At 37.7% G+C, this 20603-nt stretch overlaps 1 protein-coding gene across 1 annotated transcript; it reads right to left on the reverse strand.

The window, feature by feature from the left end:
• Positions 1-17936: 17936 nt before the first annotated feature.
• On the reverse strand, positions 17937-19816 carry LOC110268164 (uncharacterized). Its single transcript, XM_088487548.1, has 4 exons — positions 19751-19816; positions 19522-19632; positions 18928-19021; positions 17937-17968 (listed from the first exon to the last, which is right to left on the reverse strand). Exons 1-4 carry the CDS (start codon positions 19814-19816, stop codon positions 17937-17939), a joined length of 303 nt encoding a protein of 100 aa, XP_088343674.1.
• Between the last annotated feature and the right edge of the window lie 787 nt (positions 19817-20603).

Here is a 20603-nt window from a genome sequence, read left to right on the forward strand (position 1 = left end):
TCAAATAGGGAAATTAAGCGTATCTTGCAAAAGATAGTAAAGCCTCATAGAAAAGACTGGAGCACCAGGCTATAAGATGCACTCTGGGCATATAGAACAGCATACAAGACACCCATTGGGATGAGTCCTTTCCGCTTGATTTATGGAAAAGCTTGTCATCTCCCAGTTGAAGTAGAACACAGAGCTTTTTGGGCAGTTAAGGAGTGCAACATGGAAATTGAGAAAGCCGGAGCTGAAAGGAAGTTGCAACTGCAGGAACTGGAGAGCCTTCGCCTAGAAGCTTATGAAAACTCTAGAATATACAAGGAAAAGATGAAGGATGTAGATGATCAAAACATCAAGAAGAAAGAGTTCCAACCTGGAGATTTAGTCCTCCTTTAGAAATCTCGACTAAGGCTCATGCCAGGTAAGTTGAGACCAAGATGGGAAGGTCCATACAGAGTAGAGAAGGCCGAACCGTACGGAGTTTATCACCTAAGCCATCCCTCAAGCTCTGAACTCATTAAGGTTAATGGACAACGCCTGAAGCTATACCATGGCGAGAAGATGCAGAGAAACAAGGAGCTTGAGATCTTCTTCTTGGAAGATCCCCACATAGCAGAAGATTGAGCTAGTGGAGCGTCCAACTTACGGACGTTAAAGCAAAGTGCTAGGTGGGAGACAACCCACCATGGTATGATCGTTCTTTTCTTTATTTTTCGTTTTTCCTATTCAATAACTCATCTCTTTCTTAGCACTTTCATGCATCTGCATTTACTTGTTTTTTTATTTTCAAAAAAAAAATAATTTTTCACTACGCAACGCGATCGCATCAGCGACGCGTCCGCGTCGTAAGGAGAGTAAAGAAAAATAAAGATGAACAGAAAGTTACGCAGGAGCAGGGCTGGAGGCGTGCCAATGGCACAAATCAATCCACGCGACCGCGTGCCCCACGCGGCCACGTGACCTGAGTTTTCGAAGTAAAAGGGTGCACAATGAAATATTGTGCGAGAGTGATGCTGGATTGGTGCTGGAAGCACAATCCTTATCACGCGACCGCGTCGCCGATGCGGCCACGTCATCCATTTTCTGACGCACACTCACGCGATCGCGTGACCCACGCGATCGCGCCGTCCCAATTTCGGCAAATAAATTAATTTGAATAGAGAGTTGTGCTGGTGCGAGGCTGCACTCGCGCCAGAAGCATAACATGGGTCACGCGACCGCGTGACCGACGCGATTGCGTCACCATACTTGAAGCGCATCCACGAGAACGCGTGCCCCACGCGGCCGCGTCGCATGCACCGCACAGCTCAACCTAAAATTGTCACATATCTTATCTTTCTCTCCTCCAAATCCTAATTTTTCTTTTCCTTCCTTATTTCTTCCTTCTCCCTTCTTCCTTCTATCTCACCTATCACCCTCTTTCTCTCTCACCTCCATTACCAAGGTTCTATTTTCTTCTTCCTTCTTCTCTTTTCTATCATTATTATTATTTTATATGTTATTTTCTTTTTCTTTTCTTTTTCTTTTCATTATTCATATTTTCCTTCTTCTTCTTTTCCTTTTTACATGGTGTTAGAAATTTATTTGAGTTATTATTCCTCATTATATGCTTGTGGATTGTTGCAATTTGTTTGACAATTATTATTTTTAAGGGATTACTTGCATGTTCACCTTCATACTTTCTATATCTTATTTACCATGCATGCCATGTGTTTGTGAAAAAGCCCATATAGCATTATGCACTTTTCTACATTACTTTACTCTACTATTCAATGCTTGCTTTTAAAAAATTCTCTTTACTATTGTTTTCATTGAATATAATTGTCAATACTAACATTTTGGCTTGTTACAACTGATGCTTGGTCTATGCTACTCATACCCTTTTCCGGCATGCCAATAAACACCTTGCATCCACTTATCTTTCGATGCACTGACTATTTTTCATTGTTGGCTTTTCACATGTACTCGAGAGCATGTGTTAATGTCAACTACATCCTAATGTGCATCCATCACCACTCTTCGTTCTCTTCCTTGCTATATATCTATTTGAATTTAATTTACTTTCTCCTCTCTTTTCAGGATGGCCACCAAGAAAGGAAAGGAGAAAGCAACTCCTAAACCCCCAGCAAGAAGAGGCACTAAAAGAGCATCAGTGGCAGAGCCGTCTTCAACCGCAGTCAAGCCCTCAACAAAAAGAGTTAAGAGGATAATAAAGGTTGATGACAAAGAGAAAGCCTTTCCAGCAAAGGAAACTGCGAGCTTTCCCAATCGCTACTGTGAGCAGATGTTCCCTATCCTGGCAGAAAGGAACTATAATAATGAATACCTTGTTATCTGATGCCAAGGCATCTTAGGCTAGTTTCACTAGCATTTTTCTGTTAGTTTTAGTTGTTTTATGCATTTTCTTGAGCTTAAAGTAACCAAGAATGGTTAAATGAATAACAAAGCAATGAACCATCCAAACAGTATGATTTTGATGCAAATTCCATGAGTTTTTAGTTATATTACTTGAATGCTATGAATGGAAGATTTCTCATGAAATTTTGCAAGACTTTGATGCAATTGTTTGGATGATTTCAGGGAAGAAGAGGCTAGGCAAGGAAGCAACAAAATCAATAAAGGATGCTTGAATATCACATGTGGAGTTTAAGTTCCAGTTTAAGCTTAAACTGGAACTTAAACTACCAAACCATATAATGCTGGAAATGGCGTTTAAGTTCCAGTTTAAGCCTAAACTGGAGCTTAAACGCCAGAATCATGAAGGCTAAGAAATGCTGGAACTGGCGTTTAACCTCCAGTTTAACCTTAAACTGGAAGTTAAACGCCAGAAGTAAGAAAGGCACCAGGAGCATTTCCACGTTTAAGCTCCAGTTTAAGGTTAAACTGGAGCTTAAACGTGTTCGACTATTTCTCTCCTCCAGGGTTGCTTTCTCATTTCCACGTTTAAGCTTCAGTTTAACCTTAAACTGAAGCTTAAACGTGTTCGACCCAATTGCTCCTCCAGGGTTGCTTTCTTCATTTCCACGTTTAAGCTTCAGTTTAACCTTAAACTGAAGCTTAAACGTGTTCAACATTTCACACTCCTGGGTTGCTTTCTTCCATTTCCACGTTTAAGTTTCAGTTTAACCTTAAACTAAAACTTAAACTTCAACTTAAACGCCACTTTTTGAAAGGATTTCTGGGCCAAATATATTGAAGTTTAAGTTAGCATTTGAGCACAAACATTAACTTAAACGTATTATGATATGAAACCCAATTGAATATCATGGTTTATGGGATTGGGCCTGAAGAATTGATGAGTCTGGAGCTTCAATTTGTTGAGTCTTGTGTCATTACTTGTTTATCACTAAGTTTGCTCAATGAATGTTACAGAATTGGATCACAGCCTCATCAGGATTATGGACCATAAACCCAAAGCAAAAGGAAATCAGGGAAAGGCCTCAAAGCCCAAGAAACACAACAGAAGCTCAATTTAGAAAGTGTATAAATAGGATAGAATTTAAGTTAGTTGGGGACTTTTTGGGACACGGGGAACTTTGGATCATTTTCTTTTAGTTTTGTAATTGAATTCAGAGCTATGACTCACTAAACCCCTTTCATTGGGTTAGGGAGCTCTATTGTAATTCAATGAATCAATAATAGTTTTATCTTCTTCTTCAATCTTTTCTCTTGAATTTTGTTAGAAAGCTTCTCGATCTAATTCCATTGGGTAGTTGTCTTGGGAAAGAAACTACCCATAATTGGAATCCTTCGGAACCTTGGGAAAGGAATGGAGGATTCATGCTAGAGAAGCTTTCCCACAGTGAATTGGATTGGGGTTTGGATGGATATTGTGACATGTAATCCTACGAAATTGTGGTTCATGAAACTGTGTGGTATAATCAGTGATCGAGCATCATCTCTTCTTATGAACATTTAAACCAAGGGATTGGGAATTTGTTTGTTTTTAGAGAGAATTGGTGAGCCAAGGGATTGGGATCCAATCATATAAGATTGCCAAGCAAAATTCAATGAATGCATTGGTTGAGGAAGGGATAAAAGTTGTTTTGATTCGGAGATCTCAATATCTCCTAACACCCAATGAACTCCCCATTTCTGATTTACCACTTTCTCTTTACATTCTGCAATTAAATTCATGCAATCACCCCCATCCCTTTTAATTTCAGCAATTTAGCTTCTCGCTCTTTAATTCATGCAATTTTACATTCCGTAATTCTCATCTAAATCTTGATTCCGCTCAACTAGAACATACTTCTAATCCGAATTGCTCACTCAACCAATCCTTGTGGGATTCGACCTCACTCTATTGTGAGTTTTTACTTGACGATAACCGGTGCACTTGCCGGAAGGAATTTTGCCGATCGTGCAATTTCCTAAATCGTAGCATATCAAGTTTATGCACATCATTATCCTCCCGTTCAATATTGCTACCTTTGTTGAGCCACAAATTGAACGAAGACAATGGGGTTTCCTACGGAGACAGCCAAGGCAGGTCAATCTTTCTTCGATAGTTGAGTTCTACTCTAACTTCTACATGCCAACCCTGCAGTCTATTTATGTCTGGCAGAAGCAAGTCCCCATTACAGAAACGGCCATTCAGCAAGCTCTAAGTCTTCCCCCTATTCCAGAAGGAATGGACGCCTTCCAACAAGCCGCACTTAAACGCCAGAGGTACCACTTTGACTGCGACTCTGTTCTCAGAGTTATCGCATTACCTGGCAGCCGTTGGATCTACGGATATCACCGTACCCGCCCTAAGGGAATCTTGGCTTCAGCACTTACCTTGGAGGCTCGCGTATGGGCACAGATCATGTCGTATTACGTCTTTCCGAGCACTCATGAATCCTCCTTCACTGCGGACATGGCTGTTCTACTATGGTGCATCCTTACAGACCAAGCTCTTAATCTCTCAAGACATATCCGGAATGCTATGGGACACGTACAAATTGCGGGCAACTTACCTTTCCCTGCCTTGGTCTCAGATCTTATCTCAGCAGCCGGAGTCTCCTACAGAGCTGGGGACACCAAAGCCGTGCTTCCACGGGATGATCAGTATGTCGCTAACGGGAAATACCTCAGACTTCCAGCAGCCACTACAAGCCTTCCTACTACTCTAGTTGAAGATAATCCTTCTTCAACACCACAAGTACCTACAACTGATGAATTGCTCCAGCAGATAATCAAGAGGATGGATCAGCAAGAACACAAAGCTAAGTTGAGAGAGCGCCGTAACAACCAAAGATTCAAACACCTCAGGGAGCTACTTAGAGGAGATTGCAAAGACTCAGACACCCCGGAATCCACTTTTTTTACTATCACAGGGAGCAATGATGGTCCCGATTGTGGAGATACTGCTACCAGCCCACCCCTGTTCCTGACAGACGGCACCGAGGACGGTGCAAAGCCTTAAGTGTGGGAAGGTCGATTAGTACCTGACTTCCGGAGGTAATTTCTCTTCTCTAGCACCAATAATTAGGATATTTTAGTTAGATTTTCTTTCTTCTATAGAATAGAATAAATTGCATAAGTTAGGATAGTTGCATGCATGTTCTACTTGATTGAAAAGACAATAAGTTTCTTTTAAGACTCTATCTTTGGAACAAAATTTCACTAATTTTTCAAAATTTTTATGATAAATTTGCTTGAGTTGTATTTGGAACATGACATTTGAGCTAAAGAACACACAACCTTAAGATTTGAGCCTTTATGTATGGTTACATTATTTAACAATAATTATTTCATTCTTGTGTGTTTACTTCTCTGGGTGTAATCTATATTTTGTTTTATCTTATATGTCCAATATTTATTATATTTGCATGCTTGCACATGATTGAGGCCATTATTTGTTTAAACTCACTTATCCAAATTAAGCCTACCCTTTTCAATTACCTTTGTTAACCACTTTGAGCCTTTAAATCCCGTTTGTTCTATATTTTACCACATTACTAACCTTAAGCTAAAAAACAATTGTATATCCCAAATTGAATCTTTGGTTAGCTTAAGATAGAATTGTGTGTGCTAGTTAAGTATGGGAAATCGTGGGAACAGAAGTTGTTAAGGGAATGTGTCATGAGAATTTAATGGGAATTTGGATACCTACTCATGTGAAACTATAAGAATTAAAAATCTATGTGCATTGATAAGCTATATTTCTTTCAATTTAAAAAAAAAATTTAAGGGGACAAAATTACCCCAATGTTAAATTCAGAACTCAAAGATCAACGCACATATGATAGAATCAAATACAAAGTTGATACATGAGTATGGATTGAAAAAGGGAATTCTGGGTAGCTAGGTATGAACTTCAAGATTACATTAAAAATGTATAGGTTGGGTTGAAGCTTGGGTTAATTAAAGATTCAATTTATCAGCTCACTTAACCATATGTATACCCCTACCTGTACCTTGGCCCCATTACAACCTTAAAAAGACCTCATGATGTTTGCATTGGTATATTAACTGTTGTTGATTGGTTAGGAGAAGAACAAAAGTTAGAAAGCATGATTAGAGAAGGATAGAGTGATTACCCTATACACTAGAAATTAGAGCGTACATTCATTATTAGTGAGGGTTCAATGCTTGAATTTTTATGTTCCCTGCTTTCATGAGCCATCTTCTTGCACTTTTATCTGTTTTATTGTATAATGATAGAATTAGTGGAATTTGATTTGTAATTGTTTTGAAGAGCTTATTTACTTTTGATCAAGTGGGCAAGAATCATATAGTTGCATTTATTTATATATATATAGGCTTGTATTGCATTTCATGAGTTTTTACATGTTCATACTTATTTCCTTATCTCCTTCAATTAAGCATGAGGACATGCTAATGTTTAAGTATGGGGAGGTTGATAAACCACTATTTTATGGTTTATATGGTGTTTAATTGTGTGGTTTTATCATGATCCTTACCCACTTATATCATTAAATTAGCATGAAATCATAATTCCTTCCTGAATTTATAACATGTTTGAAAACTGCTTCCTAGAGACTTTTATTATGTATTTTTAATTCTCCCTTATTCCATACGATGCCGTGATCTGTGTGTTGAGTGTTTCAAACTTTATAGGGCATGAATGAGTTGGAGATTGGAAAGGAAGCTAGCAAAAATGGAAGGAACACAAGAATTTGAGGAGATAACCAGCGAGAAGTGACGCGGTCGCATGGCTCACGCGACCGCACGAAATAGAGCAAATCGCAGTGACGCGGCCGCATAGCTCACGCGGTCGCGGGATTGGAAAAGCTCAAGCGACGCGGTAGCGTGGACGACGCGAACGCGTGGCAAGGAAAAGCGCGAATGACGCGTCCGCATGGATGACGCGATCGCGTGACATGTGCGATCTGCATAATCTGCAGAATTCGTTGGGGGCGATTTTGGACCTTATTTCGACCCAGTTTTCGGCCCGGAACAGCAGACTAGAGCCAGAGAATATGCAGAAACAAAAGACAACATTCATTCTACACAGTTTTCAGTTTTAGATCTAGTTTTACTCCTTTAGGTTTTTTCTCTCTAGGTTTTAGAATTTTAATTTTTAATTGGTCTTAGCATTGGAACATTGAGAAGAGTTATTTCCTCATCAAGACTTCGTCATTCTAGTTCGTTCTCTTAACTTAGTTTTATTCTTCCATGTTCTTTGATTTGTTCAATTTTGTCGTTGGAATACTTTCATGATTATTTAATACAAGGATTATTTCTTCCATTTTAATTTATTTTCCATTCCAATAATCATGTATTCTTTTAATTCTCTTTCATATGTTATGGATTAATTATTTACAATGAGCGAGTAGTTTCTTCACTTGATGGGGAGTTGATTGAAAGGAACTCTTGAGTTGGAAGGATTGAAAGAGAAATTGTAATTGGGTTGACTGTTTGATTGCTATCCAGTCACTAACACCAATCCCTTTGAACTAAGTGGGTTGCAACTCGTGAATAGATCCAACATTCCAACTTGTTTGACTTTCCTTTACCTAGTAAAGGATAACTAAGCAAAACAACTATTAATTATAAATTAATCTTGAAATCATTCCATCAATAATAGAGATTCCAACTAATCAACTCCCAGTCAAGGCTTTTATTCATATTATTTAAATTTTCTCAATTTAATTTTCCATCTACTTAACTCAACCTTTTGAAACATCTGATTAATAAAATAGCACACTTTTCTACAACTCGTTGGGAGACGACTTGGGACTCCAACTCCCAGTAATTTTTAATTTAAACTCTCTGTGACATATTTCTAAATTGACAGGCAGATTTTCAGTGAGTTAAGAACTATACTTGCAACGTAACTATTTTAATAATTTTTAATTCACCAACTTCTGTGTCTCATCAGCCACCTCTGCAATTTGGCTGGAATTGACATAGAGGGAGACATCCTCATTGAAGAGGACAAGCCCATCACTAAGAAAAGGATGGAGCAGATAATAGATCATGGACCTCAACATGAGCATGAGGAAATTCCTCACCATGAAATACTTGAGATACCTCAAGGGATGCACTTTCCTCCACAAAACTATTGGGAGCAAATCAACACTTCCCTAGGAGAATTAAGCTCCAACATGGGACAACTAAGGATGGAGCACCAAGAGCATTCCATCATCCTCCATGAAATTAGAGAAGATCAAAGAGCTATGAGGGAGGAGCAACAAAGACAAGGATAAGACATAGAGGAACTCAAAAGCACCATTGGTTCTTCAAAAAGAGGAAGACGCCACCCTCACTAAGGTGGACTCATTCCTTAATCTCCTTGTCTATTTATTTTACTGCTTTTCGATTTTTGAGCTTTATGTTTTATTTATGTTTGTGTCTTTACTAGATGATCACTAGTGTCTAAGTGTCTATGCCTTTAAGTTATGAATGTCCTATGAATCCATCACCTCTCCTAAATGAAAAAATGCTCTAAAAAACAAAAGAACAAGAAGTACATGGTTTCGAATTCATCCTTGAAACTAGTTTAATTATTTTGATGTGGTGACAATATTTTTTGTTTTCTGAATGAATGCTTGAACAGTGCATATGTCTTTCGATATTGTGGTTTATGAATGTTAAATATGTTGGCTCTTGAAGAATAAGGAAAAAGGAGAAATGTTATTTGATGATCTAAAAAATCATAAAAATGATTCTTGAAGCAAGAAAAAGTAGTGAATACAAAAGCTTGCGAAAAAAAAAAAGAAAAAAAATGGCGAAAAAAAAGAGAGAAAGAAAAAGAAAAAGCAAGCAGAAAAAGCCAAAAGCTCTTTAAACCAAAAGGCAAGAGCAAAAAGCTAATAGCCCTTAAAACCAAAAGGCAAGGGTAAATAAAAAGGATCCAAGGCTTTGAGCATCAGTGGATAGGAGGGCCTAAAGGAATAAAATCCTGGCCTGAGCGGCTAAACCAAGCTGTCCCTAACCATGTGCTTGTGGCGTGAAGGTGTCAAGTGAAAACTTGAGACTGTGCTTAAGAACCCTGGACACCTCTAATTGGGAACTTTAGCAAAGCTGAGTCACAATCTGAAAAGGTTCAGCCAATTAAGTGTCTATGGCATTTATGTATCCAGTGGTAATACTGGAAAACAAAGTGCTTAGGGCCACGGCCAAGACTCATAAAGTAGCTGTGTTCAAGAATCAACATACTGAACTAGGAGAATCAATAACACTATCTGAACTCTGAGTTCCTATAAATGCCAATCATTCTGAACTTCAATGGATAAAGTGAGATGCCAAAACTATTCAAGAGGCAAAAAGCTACAAGTCCCGCTCATTTGATAGGAGCTAAGTTTTATTGATATTTTGGAATTTATAGTATATTCTCTTCTTTTTATGATTTTCAGTTGCTTGGGGACAAGCGATAATTTAAGTTTGGTGTTGTGATGAGCGGATAATTTATACGCTTTTTGGCATTGTTTTTACATAGTTTTTAGTATATTTTTATTAGTTTTTAAATAAAAATCACATTTCTGGATTTTACTATGAGTTTTTGTGTTTTTCTGTGATTTCAGGTAATTTCTGGCAGAAATTGAGGGACTTGAGCAAAAATCAGATTCAGAGGTTGAAGAAGGACTGCAGATGCTGTTGGATTCTGACCTCCCTAAACTCAAAGTTGATTTTCTGGAGCTACAGAACTTCAAATGGCGCGTTCTCAATTGCGTTGGAAAGTAGACATTCAGGGCTTTCCATCAATATATAATAGTCCATACTTTGCCCGCGTTTAGATGACACAAACTGGCGTTCAACGCCAGTTCCATGTTGCATTCTGGAGTTAAACGCCAGAAACAGGTTGCAAAGTGGAGTTAAACGCCAGAAACAGGTTGCAAACTGGCGTTCAACTCCAAGAGAAGCCTCTACACGTGTAAAGCTCAATGCTCAGCCCAAGCACACACCAAGTGGTCCCTGGAAGTGGATTTCTGCATCATTTACTCATTTCTGTAACCCTAGTAACTAGTTTAGTATAAATAGAACTTTTTATCATTGTATTCGAAGTCTTGGTTACTCCGGTTCCCCTCTGGGGTAGAAACCAATGAACTCCATTATCACTTTTGTATTTTCAATAGTATAGTTTCTACACACCATATATTAAGGTGTGGAGCTCTGCTGTTCCTCATGAATTAATACAAAGTACTATCATTTTTCTATTCAATTCAAGCTTATTCCGATTCTAAGATATTCATTCGTACTTCAATATGAATGTAATGATCGTGACAGTCATCATCATTCCCAACCTATGAATGCGTGCCTGACAACCACTTTCGTTCCACCTTAGATTGAATGAATATCTCTGAGATTCCTTAATCAGAGTCCTCGTGGTATAAGTTAGAATCCATGGACGGCCATTCTTGAGATCCGGAAAGTCTAAACCTTGTCTGTGGTATTCTGAGTAGGATCTGGGAAGGGATGGCTGCGACGAGCTTCAAACTCGCGAGTGCTGGGCGTAGTGACAGACGCAAAAGGATCAATTGATCCTATTCCAGTATGATCGAGAACCGACAGATGATTAGCCATGCAGTGACAGCGCATTGGACCATTTTCACTGAGAGGACAGGATGTAGCCATTGACAACAGTGATGCCTAACATACAGCTTGCCATAGAAAGGAGTATGAATGATTGGATGAAGACAATAGGAAACCAGAGGTTCAGGAGGAAAAAAAGCATCTCTATACGCTTATCTGAAATTCTCACCAATGAATTACATAAGTATCTCTATCCTATTTTATATTTTAATTATATTTTAATTATCAAAACTCTATAATCAATTGAATCCGCCTGACTGAGATTTACAAGGGGACCATAGTTTGCTTCAAGCCGACAATCTCCGTGGGATCGACCCTTACTCACGTAAGGTTTATTACTTGGACGACCCAGTGCACTTGCTGGTTAGTTGTGTGAAGTTGTGACAAAGAACTAAGATTATGAACGTGCATATTAAGTTTTTAGCGCCGTTACCAAGGAATGAACCGTCACAATTTCTACACACCAGGTTGATTAATATTTGGAGACCCTTGAAGGGAGACTCAAGAGTTAATTTGTGATTGGCTCTCTGGCCACTAACACTAATCCTTCCCAAGGGAGAGGATTAGGACTTGTGAATAGAAGTTGGCTCCCAACCTAACTTTCCTTTATTTAGTAAAGGATAACCAAATAGAGACAACAACCTATTACTATTAATCTTGAGAAATCCGACAAGGATAGAGCTTCCAATTAATCTTCTCCTAGTCAAAACTTTTTATTTATTTTAATTACATAAAACCTCTTGTTAACTTTCATGGCTTCAACTTATAATCATTTATGTGCCCATTGCCCAAACTCCAAATTTCCTAGAAAACTCATAACCAATAATAAATACACCTCCCTGCAATTTCTTGAGAGACGACCCGAGGTTTGAATACTTCGGTTATTATTTTTAAGGTTTGTTACTTGTGACAACTAATTTTTGTACAAAAGGATTTTCTGTTGGTTTAGAAACTATACTTTCAACGAGGATTTATCTGTGAATTTCTTTACTAGCAAAAATCTATTCGTCAGATACACATAGTTAAAGATGTTTCTCCTAAGTCCTTTCTCATACTGAGCACACTTACACTCCTCATAGTCAGTTGGATTTCCCTGACAAACTTTTGAGAGACGGCACAGGTTGTCGAATTCACGGGTATAGTCAGCAACAGAGATATTCTTTTGCTTCAGCTGCATTAACTCCAACTCCTTTGTAGTGCAAAGTCCATGCAAGAAATATTTTTCGTAAAATTTTGTCTTGAATCTATTCCAAGGGACATCTGTTAACTCTATCTGCAAAGTATGACATAACTCCTGCCACCAATTCTGAGCATCTCCCTCCAACATGTGGGGCACTATTTCTACTGACTATACTTTAAGAACGTGCTGAGTGTACAAAAACCTCTCCACATCTAGAAACCACCGATCAGCCTCCAACGCATTGGTATTTCCATTAAACTGAGGTGGACCACTCTTGAGGAAATCAGTAAGGGTCATAGACCTATAGTATTAATCTACATTGCTTGTATCAGCACCCGAGGTTCCATCTCGAGGTTCTTGCATCGGTTCGGTCCTAAGATTTTCCCTCTGGGCACCTTACTCGGATCCGCGACAAGACGTTTGGTCCCTATTCACACCAAACAATTGATATTTAAGGTGATCAGTCTCAATATCTCAAGTTTAATGCTTTAAAGTCCCAAATGCATGCTCACGAACATGTATGCTACACATACCAATCGGATATCCTAGGTAGCACATAGTCACACACAGAGTATGCGCAGAAGCATAATCAGTCCGCCTCCCAGGCTCTGCAGGAACGAACTGCTCTGATACCATAATGTAACACCCTACCACACAGAGCTTTACACCTAGGATGTAAAACAAAGGTGGCGAGGTGCTACGACTTCTAAAATTAAAATACATACATATAATAGCAGAAAGAATATAATAAACTAGGAGCCTTGAAAAATGGATAAAACAAAATTGCGAAATGAAAAGCGCAACGCTCCGGAAACGGAGTAACTTGCGTGTGAAGAAAACTATAAGTATCAAACATAAGATAATAAAAGTAGGAATAGAGAGCCAAGGATACAAAATAACAAGCTCCTAACTCAGCCCGCGAAGTCAAGGCTGGCCAGAAAATATTTGCACATATAAATATACATATCCAAAACCCAAATGTACATAAACAAAATCTTGTTTCTCCATATACCTCTAAGGGATCAAAAAGAACAAGTTATGTGGAGAGAAAGCTAAGTACATATATATACATCACTGTACAATAAAATAGCCGAATAACCACTTCATTTCAGGAGTCTCGATGCCTAACGAGATGCCTCTCGATTTGTATCTGAAAAACAACAACATAGTATGGGGTGAGAACCAAAGGTTCTCAGTATGGTAAAGGTGCCACACACATAATATATAAGGTCCTGGGAATGCCAGAGGCAATCCTAGAACGCCGACACTCAGATTATAGAGCTTAAAGTATTAAACAGAAGTCATAAAAGGTGGTTTACTAAGAGTATCTAAACCTAACTTAACTTAATCCTAAATCTAAGTCCCGTACTGTCATTCCTCCATACCTCCATCTCCGTCAGCATATCACAGACAAATAAACAGATAAAGGCAAGCACAAGAAGGTTACAAGTGCTGCAGGTAACAAATATACATTTAACATGGCAAGTACACTTAGGCACACCTAGTTAATGCACAAACAAGTAATTCAAGTAGTATGCATATGATGCATGCCTGTCCTATGGCTGATGAGGCTCATCTGTCGGTTATCCAACCAACCCGACAAGTTCGAAAACCTTAGACTGTCTCTTGACGTGCATCCCCAAGAGTCTATGCATAGCTTTTTCTCAAATAATCAATATTACTCAATGGGGTTTAACATTCCCAGGAATTTGTAAGTGCCTGGTCACCCTTACGTAGTAGGGTTAACAGAGTATCAAATTTTTAACCTAGTACACGTGGTGGCAAGCCACGGTACTTTATCTAGGGAATCTCGTATCTCAGATCATTTAATCATTCAAGCCAAGTATCATACATAATCATTCATTTGAATAATCCAGCCAAGTATCATATATGATCATCTGTAATATTTCATAATCAGTTCATCACTTTTCCGCTTTACTTTACCTTCAAGTTATCCCCATCTCCTAACTTCATCTGATTATTAGGTTTAATACTACTATTTATGACTAAAGGATTAAAAATAGAGGTTTAGAAGTTTGAAATAGGTTTTAAAACTTCAAAAATCATGTTTGCTAGAACAGGGGCCATGCGTACGCGTGGCTCACGAGTGCGCATGGGAGTGTAAATGCAGCTCACGCGCGCGTCCCCTTATCATGCGTACGCGTAGGTGAAAACTCCATGTCACCTGTGCGCGTGGATCACGCGTACGCGTGGACATGCTTGTTAGCTCCTTACGCGTACGCATAGGACCAGTCGTGTACGCATCGCCAAAAACCCATGCCACTCGTACGCGTGGAAGCACGTTCTTTAAAAAAACAGAATCAGTAACAAAGCTGCAGAATTGCAAAAAAAGCAGTTTTGAGGTATGATATTCAAACACCTGTAACGTCTTCGATTTAAAATATTTTTTACCTGTTCTTGGAATGGCATAAACATCACAAACTCAATTTTCATTTTAAAACAAGTTGGTGACAAATTGAGGGTCCGGAAGCTAAGTTATAGCCCACCGAAGTTCGGCCCAAAAACCAACTTTTAAAAATTCTTTAAACCTCATGTTCATTCAAAGTTTCCATTCCATTCATTATTAAACCTGTCAATACCAATACAATTGCCAGCAACAAACCTCAACAAAACTCTACACCCTTCCATTAACCACCATTCAATAACACTAGACAATTTCATTTTTCAACAACTCCATCATGCTTTCATTCAATATTCTTGTAAACATATAATCAACAACTCAACCATATTTTTTTCTAGCATCAACATAAATAACAATCTCCACCACATAATCAAATCACCAATTATCCAACAAGCACCAACCAAAAATGTTCATCAACAAATTACTAAACATTCAATATTCACCTACATTCCAACTTATCCTATGGTCATCTAGCCTAAGTTTTCACATAACATTATATATTAAATACAAGAAATCTAAACCATACCGTGGTTAATTTTCCTCGTAGTGATCAAGGCAACTTAATTAAAACCAAGACAGCCCCTCAAAAGCTCAATAAACTCTAGTATCAGCTTCCTCCAAGTTCCGATATTCACAATTTCAAGCTCTAATTATTTATTCACAACCTAATACACATTTATAACACATATATATCCAATTTAATACTCAAAACATAAACTTAGTAATTTAATTCGAATTTATGGTATCCTTACATTACCCAAGCTTCATATAAGCAAGAGTGAACGTTTTCCTCAAGTTAATTGGATCCTGAAACATCAAAAAGCAAAGAAACACTATAAGAAAATAAGCTTTCTGCCACGCTTTTAAAGCGTGCCGAAAAGTGCTAAAAAGCGTGCCGATAGCTTTTCACCACACTTTTTGAGCTATCGGCACGCTTTTGAAAGGGTCACGTCCGCCAGCGTGCCGATTGCTCTATCGCCACGCTTTTGTGAATCTATCGGCACGCTTTTTTTTCGACCACGCTTTCAACTCTTGCCACGCTTAAAAGCGTGGCCATAGGTGTTAATCTATCGGTACGCTATAAAAACGTACCGAAAAGTTCACATAACGCCACACTTTTCGAGCGTGCCAACAAAGTTAGTTTTGGCTACGCTTTGAAAGCGTGCCGATAGAGCACATACAGCCACGCTTTTAAAAGTGTAGCTTTCCCACTAAAGCCTTTTGCCACGCTTTCAAAGCGTGGCCTATTCCTTTGTCAAATTAAAAAAAAAAGAGAAAATTAGAATGCATAATAATAATTAAAAAAATTACAGTTCTATAATAATAATTAAAAAGATAAAATTACAAGGCGTAAGAATTGATTTTTTATTAATTTACATGAATTATTTACATGCTATAATAATAATTTAAATTAAAACTGAAATGTTCCCAAATATATGAAGGATGGAAAACCAAAAAGTGATATACATCAGAACTATGATTAACAAAAAGTTGATGTAGGAAGAACTCCTGCTACCATTTGCTTTAAAACTCTTCGTCTTCACTGGCCGCAGCTTCTTTCTTATCATATTTTTCATCAGCCCTCTTCATGCTCTCCTTCTCCTTCTCCCTTTTCTCCTCCTGCTTCAGCAGCATTATAACTTTCCATAGCTTTCTCATATTCTGCTTTAAGCTTAGCAACTTTATCGGAATAAGGCTTCTTCTCCTGAACCACACATCAAGACACTTGAATCAACATCACATTGACAAACACATCATAAGAGAAAGATAAGCTTTATAGACTTGCACATTATATATTGTACCTTTATTATTTACTATTTCAATTTTCATTTCCACATGCAGAAAATAGAATTTTAAAAATTACCATTAGTTACATTCAAAACACCAGCAGCACTTGTGTTAAGTACTGGTTGCAGAAGAGGTCCAATCACCATTGCTTGGTTAATTGTTTTTTTTTTTTTTTTTGAAAATTTCCAAGCAGCATCTTTAGCCAATGTCTTTGAAAGCACATACCAGTACCATGACTAAAAAAAAAGGAAAATGGGAAACAAAATTGGTGGTACCAAAGTCTCAAATTTACAAGGGATTGAGCTTATTCATATGAATTAAAATTAAATCAGCAACACATAAAGCTAATTCCACTCCTACTAATTTGGTCTAATTAGGCGAATATGATAACAATTGTAGGGACATGGCACATATCTTCGACTCCTTACAAAGTCAACCCATAAACACTTCACTCCTAAAATAATCTAATGTGAAACGTCTAGAATTAACACCTAGTATTTCTCCAGCAAACAAATTAATCCATAGAATTAAGAGCTATATAGTTATATATACTACAAACAAGCCAATCACAACTTTTTCTCAATCAGATAAGAATTACTAAGATTAAATTTAATCACAAAATAGTAGTGTGAGTCACATATTGAAACAATTACAATTCGGTATTAATAGTGTCTAATGAAAAATTCAATTACTAGGTGGAGTAATCATTATTAAGATGGTACCTTTCGCTACCTAACTTTTCATAATATACCATCAGAAATCAATGCTGCCAGACCCCAAATCTCATCTGGTTCAAGCCACCGTTAGCGTTTATGAGGATATAGCCGTTGGTCTTTGAGATAGGAGGGTACTTGAGTCATACTCTTATGATTTCTTGGTAGTTCTATGCATTGAGTGAAATTGTCACTGTTGGGTTTAGACCAGATGCCTGACTCCTGAATGAAAATACAAACTTTATAAATGAAAAAGAATAGACATCTCTAAACACAACATATACTACAGAGGGGATTTAAGACTTACTTCGGCCATGGCAATCTCGCTACCAATTACTCCTGTGTCTACCATCTTTAGAGTTCGTTCAGCATCACCTTCTCCATCCCTATAACCATAATCAATGGAGCTTTGGTCCATTATTAATCTAGAAACAGAGCCAGATAGTTCCTGATAAAAGGGTAAAATAATTTGCTTAGTAATATAACTTATCCAAACACCACACCATCCTCAGATGGATAAAAATTGAAGTGATTTAAGAAGACTCAAATCAGATCATGAACTATCAACTATATAGTTCTTAATAAAAGCAGGGATAAACAAGCAACTCTAGCTAAGTCTAACTCTCATGAAACAAAAACAGCAGCAGAATAGGTTCTTAATAAAAGCAGGGATAAACAGGGAAACCATCAGGAATATTGGAGAAGCTTTAGCTATATGCTGAATGATCAATATAAGGTGTACAAAGAGGGAGGTTATGTGCCCCTAGCAGGTGAGGATAAAAATCTTACCATTAGTGACATGATGAGTTCCCATGGGGATGCATCTTGTTCAAAGGTGGTTCAGCAGCATCCTTCAAACACCTCATTTTTCATAAGTTAGATTATGCTTGCTACCTAGGTGGAGTAACAAATTAAATGAGATTAAAATAATGAAAGACTAGAGAAAATTCTGAAACAGAGTACTGCCAAACAGAATAGAGCATTAATGAGACCGAAACTTTCAAAACATGATATATTTTATATATGGAATCTTAAGAATAACCAAGAAAGATTAGACAACCAAAAGAAGACATGCAAGATCCAGGAAGTCAAGCCATAAGAATTGCAAGGAAGAACAGAAAGGTCAACCTCTTTAGTTACAAATAAGATTGACTAAACAGAAAAATCTAGAAACTAAAAACCACAGTGCATTAAAAGAATAATTTTTTTTTGTCAACCAGGAAATCTCGTATTATTGAGAGAAAGGTATTAGATGGAGAACTTCTTTCATTAATGCCACAGTAAACAAGAATATGTGAAGCAACAATTGTAGAAAATTAGAGCTGCAAAGCAGAAAAGAAAAAAGAAAAAAAGGGACATGCAATCCCATAATGTTAGCATTAGCAATTTAAAAGCTTTTAAAGAGAGAGCAGAGAATATATTCAAAAGACGAAGTATGCAAAGGAAAGCAACTGAATACATTAAACCAAAAAAAGAAGGGAAACAGAAGTGAGGATCAAGAAACAAACAAACAATATCTTCAAACCTAGGCAACAAATGTCAGAACAGAACAGAACGGAATAGAACTGAATTGTCATAATTATCAGACAAAGTCTTCCCTAAAGCAAAGAAATCCAGTGTTCAAATCACTAACATTTTAGTTAAAGCTTGCTTTAAGTCACAATCCATTTCCACTGCAACTAACCAAATTTCAGTTTTTATGAGACATTTTAAAGTAACAAAATAGTAAAAAAAAAATAGCTTAACAGAAATTACATTGGCTACAGCATACTTAAGCAGCAGTGATAGGCACTGCTCGAGCAAAGCACAAGCACAAGCTACGCTAAGAACCTTAGGCATTCAAGAGAGCTCACCTTCCTTATTACATTCAGGGTCTTCGGGAATCATCAATTCATTATTAGGGTCATCTGGTAAGTCTTGGAGCCTATCCTCAAACCAGCTTTGTATCTGAAATCTCCCCGAAAATAAAGGATTAATAAAGAAAGAAACGATATCAGAAACAAAAATTCATCAGCTAAGAAAATGTGTGAACCTCAGTCCATCTAACTGCAGGTTTCCCAGCATGGCCAGCAGAGCGGCTGCACTTACTTAAATAACAGAAGCAATTTATATTGTTGCAAAAAAATATACAATTGAATTGGTTTAGATCGATTTGTGATCTCTACTTTTTCTTTATTGAGAATTAGTTTGAGATTCTACTTCTATGTCATTCTCTCTTTCACTTTATATCTTTTTGGTGATTAATCTACTCTAACCAAGAGCACTCAATCATTATGAATGGGATCGAAGAATAACATGCCAAGGGATTAGAGGAGTTTTATGCCTACAACTACTCAAAGGATAATCTAAGTTTACACTACTTGAAACTTGCATCACCAAGCATGAAGGTTTTGAAAGCAGACTGAGAAACCAAAATGACGAGTTCAGTATATACAAGAGATACGTACTGATGTAGAAATTGTCTTCTTGCCATTGGTGAAAAGAATAAGGCATTTATAGTCAATTGCTTCACCAGCTGCGGCCATTTTATTCCTCACAGCTTTAGACTTACAAGGATGCTAAACGCACACCAAGAACATGAAAAGGAGGCATAATGAACTAAATTCAGTTTGCAGAAATATAAAACCAAAAACATTTGATCAACCAAGAAGCCAACACTAACACACACATACACACATCGTTTAAGTGTAACCCAAACAGAGCCCGTCTCGGTGCTGCGCTAGAACATGATGGTGAGTTCATTGAGAAACGGATCTAGCTGTAGAAGAACCTAGTAAAAAAAATCAAAATAGCAGGGGTTAGACTTCAAACAAACAGATGTTAATTCTTGAAAAATATTGCATATTCATCAAGATAACTTGCCGATTTTTCCAGCATATTCCGCATTCATTTTTTTTTTAAAGAATAACGATAACAAAAAATGAAGGGAGAAAATCTTTACCTTCACAACACCTCCAGTTTTTCTTCCAGCCAAGACATCCATTAGCATGGTTTTTCCAGCCCCGCTTACTCCAACCAATGTTGTCAACACTCCAGGCCTAAAAGCTCCAGTAACATTAACAAGCAGCTGCAGCCTTTCTTCTTGTATCCCTTGTTGTTTCAATTCCTGAAGAAATAATTGATATCTTTTAGCCTGCCAGAACAGAACCAAATGTCAAGTTTAGAAAAAAAAAACCCTAAACCAAATATCAGATTAGAACAAAAAATATAAATTTAGAAAAATCAGAAAAAAAAATGAAGAACCAAGAAAATCAAAACAAAAAATCAAATTCAAAAACAAATAATCAGATCAAGAAAAATTTTGACAGATAATTTACCACGGTGCTGCGAACGCTGAACGTGGCTGACGGAGGTGCGACGAGTGACGGAGATGGAGACGGCGGCGCGACGACTTCAGAGAGGGAGACGGCAACGCGGAGGGTGCTGAACCATGGAGGGAGGAGTGACGATTGAGGGTTTGCGAGTGAGAGTGAGCGTCGACGGAGGGTTTGCGATAGTGAGCGCCAAGGGAGGCCTTACCAGAGTGAGT

This window comes from Arachis ipaensis, chromosome B10 (genome assembly GCF_059453495.1).
Source record: "Arachis ipaensis isolate K30076 ecotype BB chromosome B10, ASM5945349v1, whole genome shotgun sequence".
NCBI lineage: Eukaryota > Viridiplantae > Streptophyta > Magnoliopsida > Fabales > Fabaceae > Arachis > Arachis ipaensis.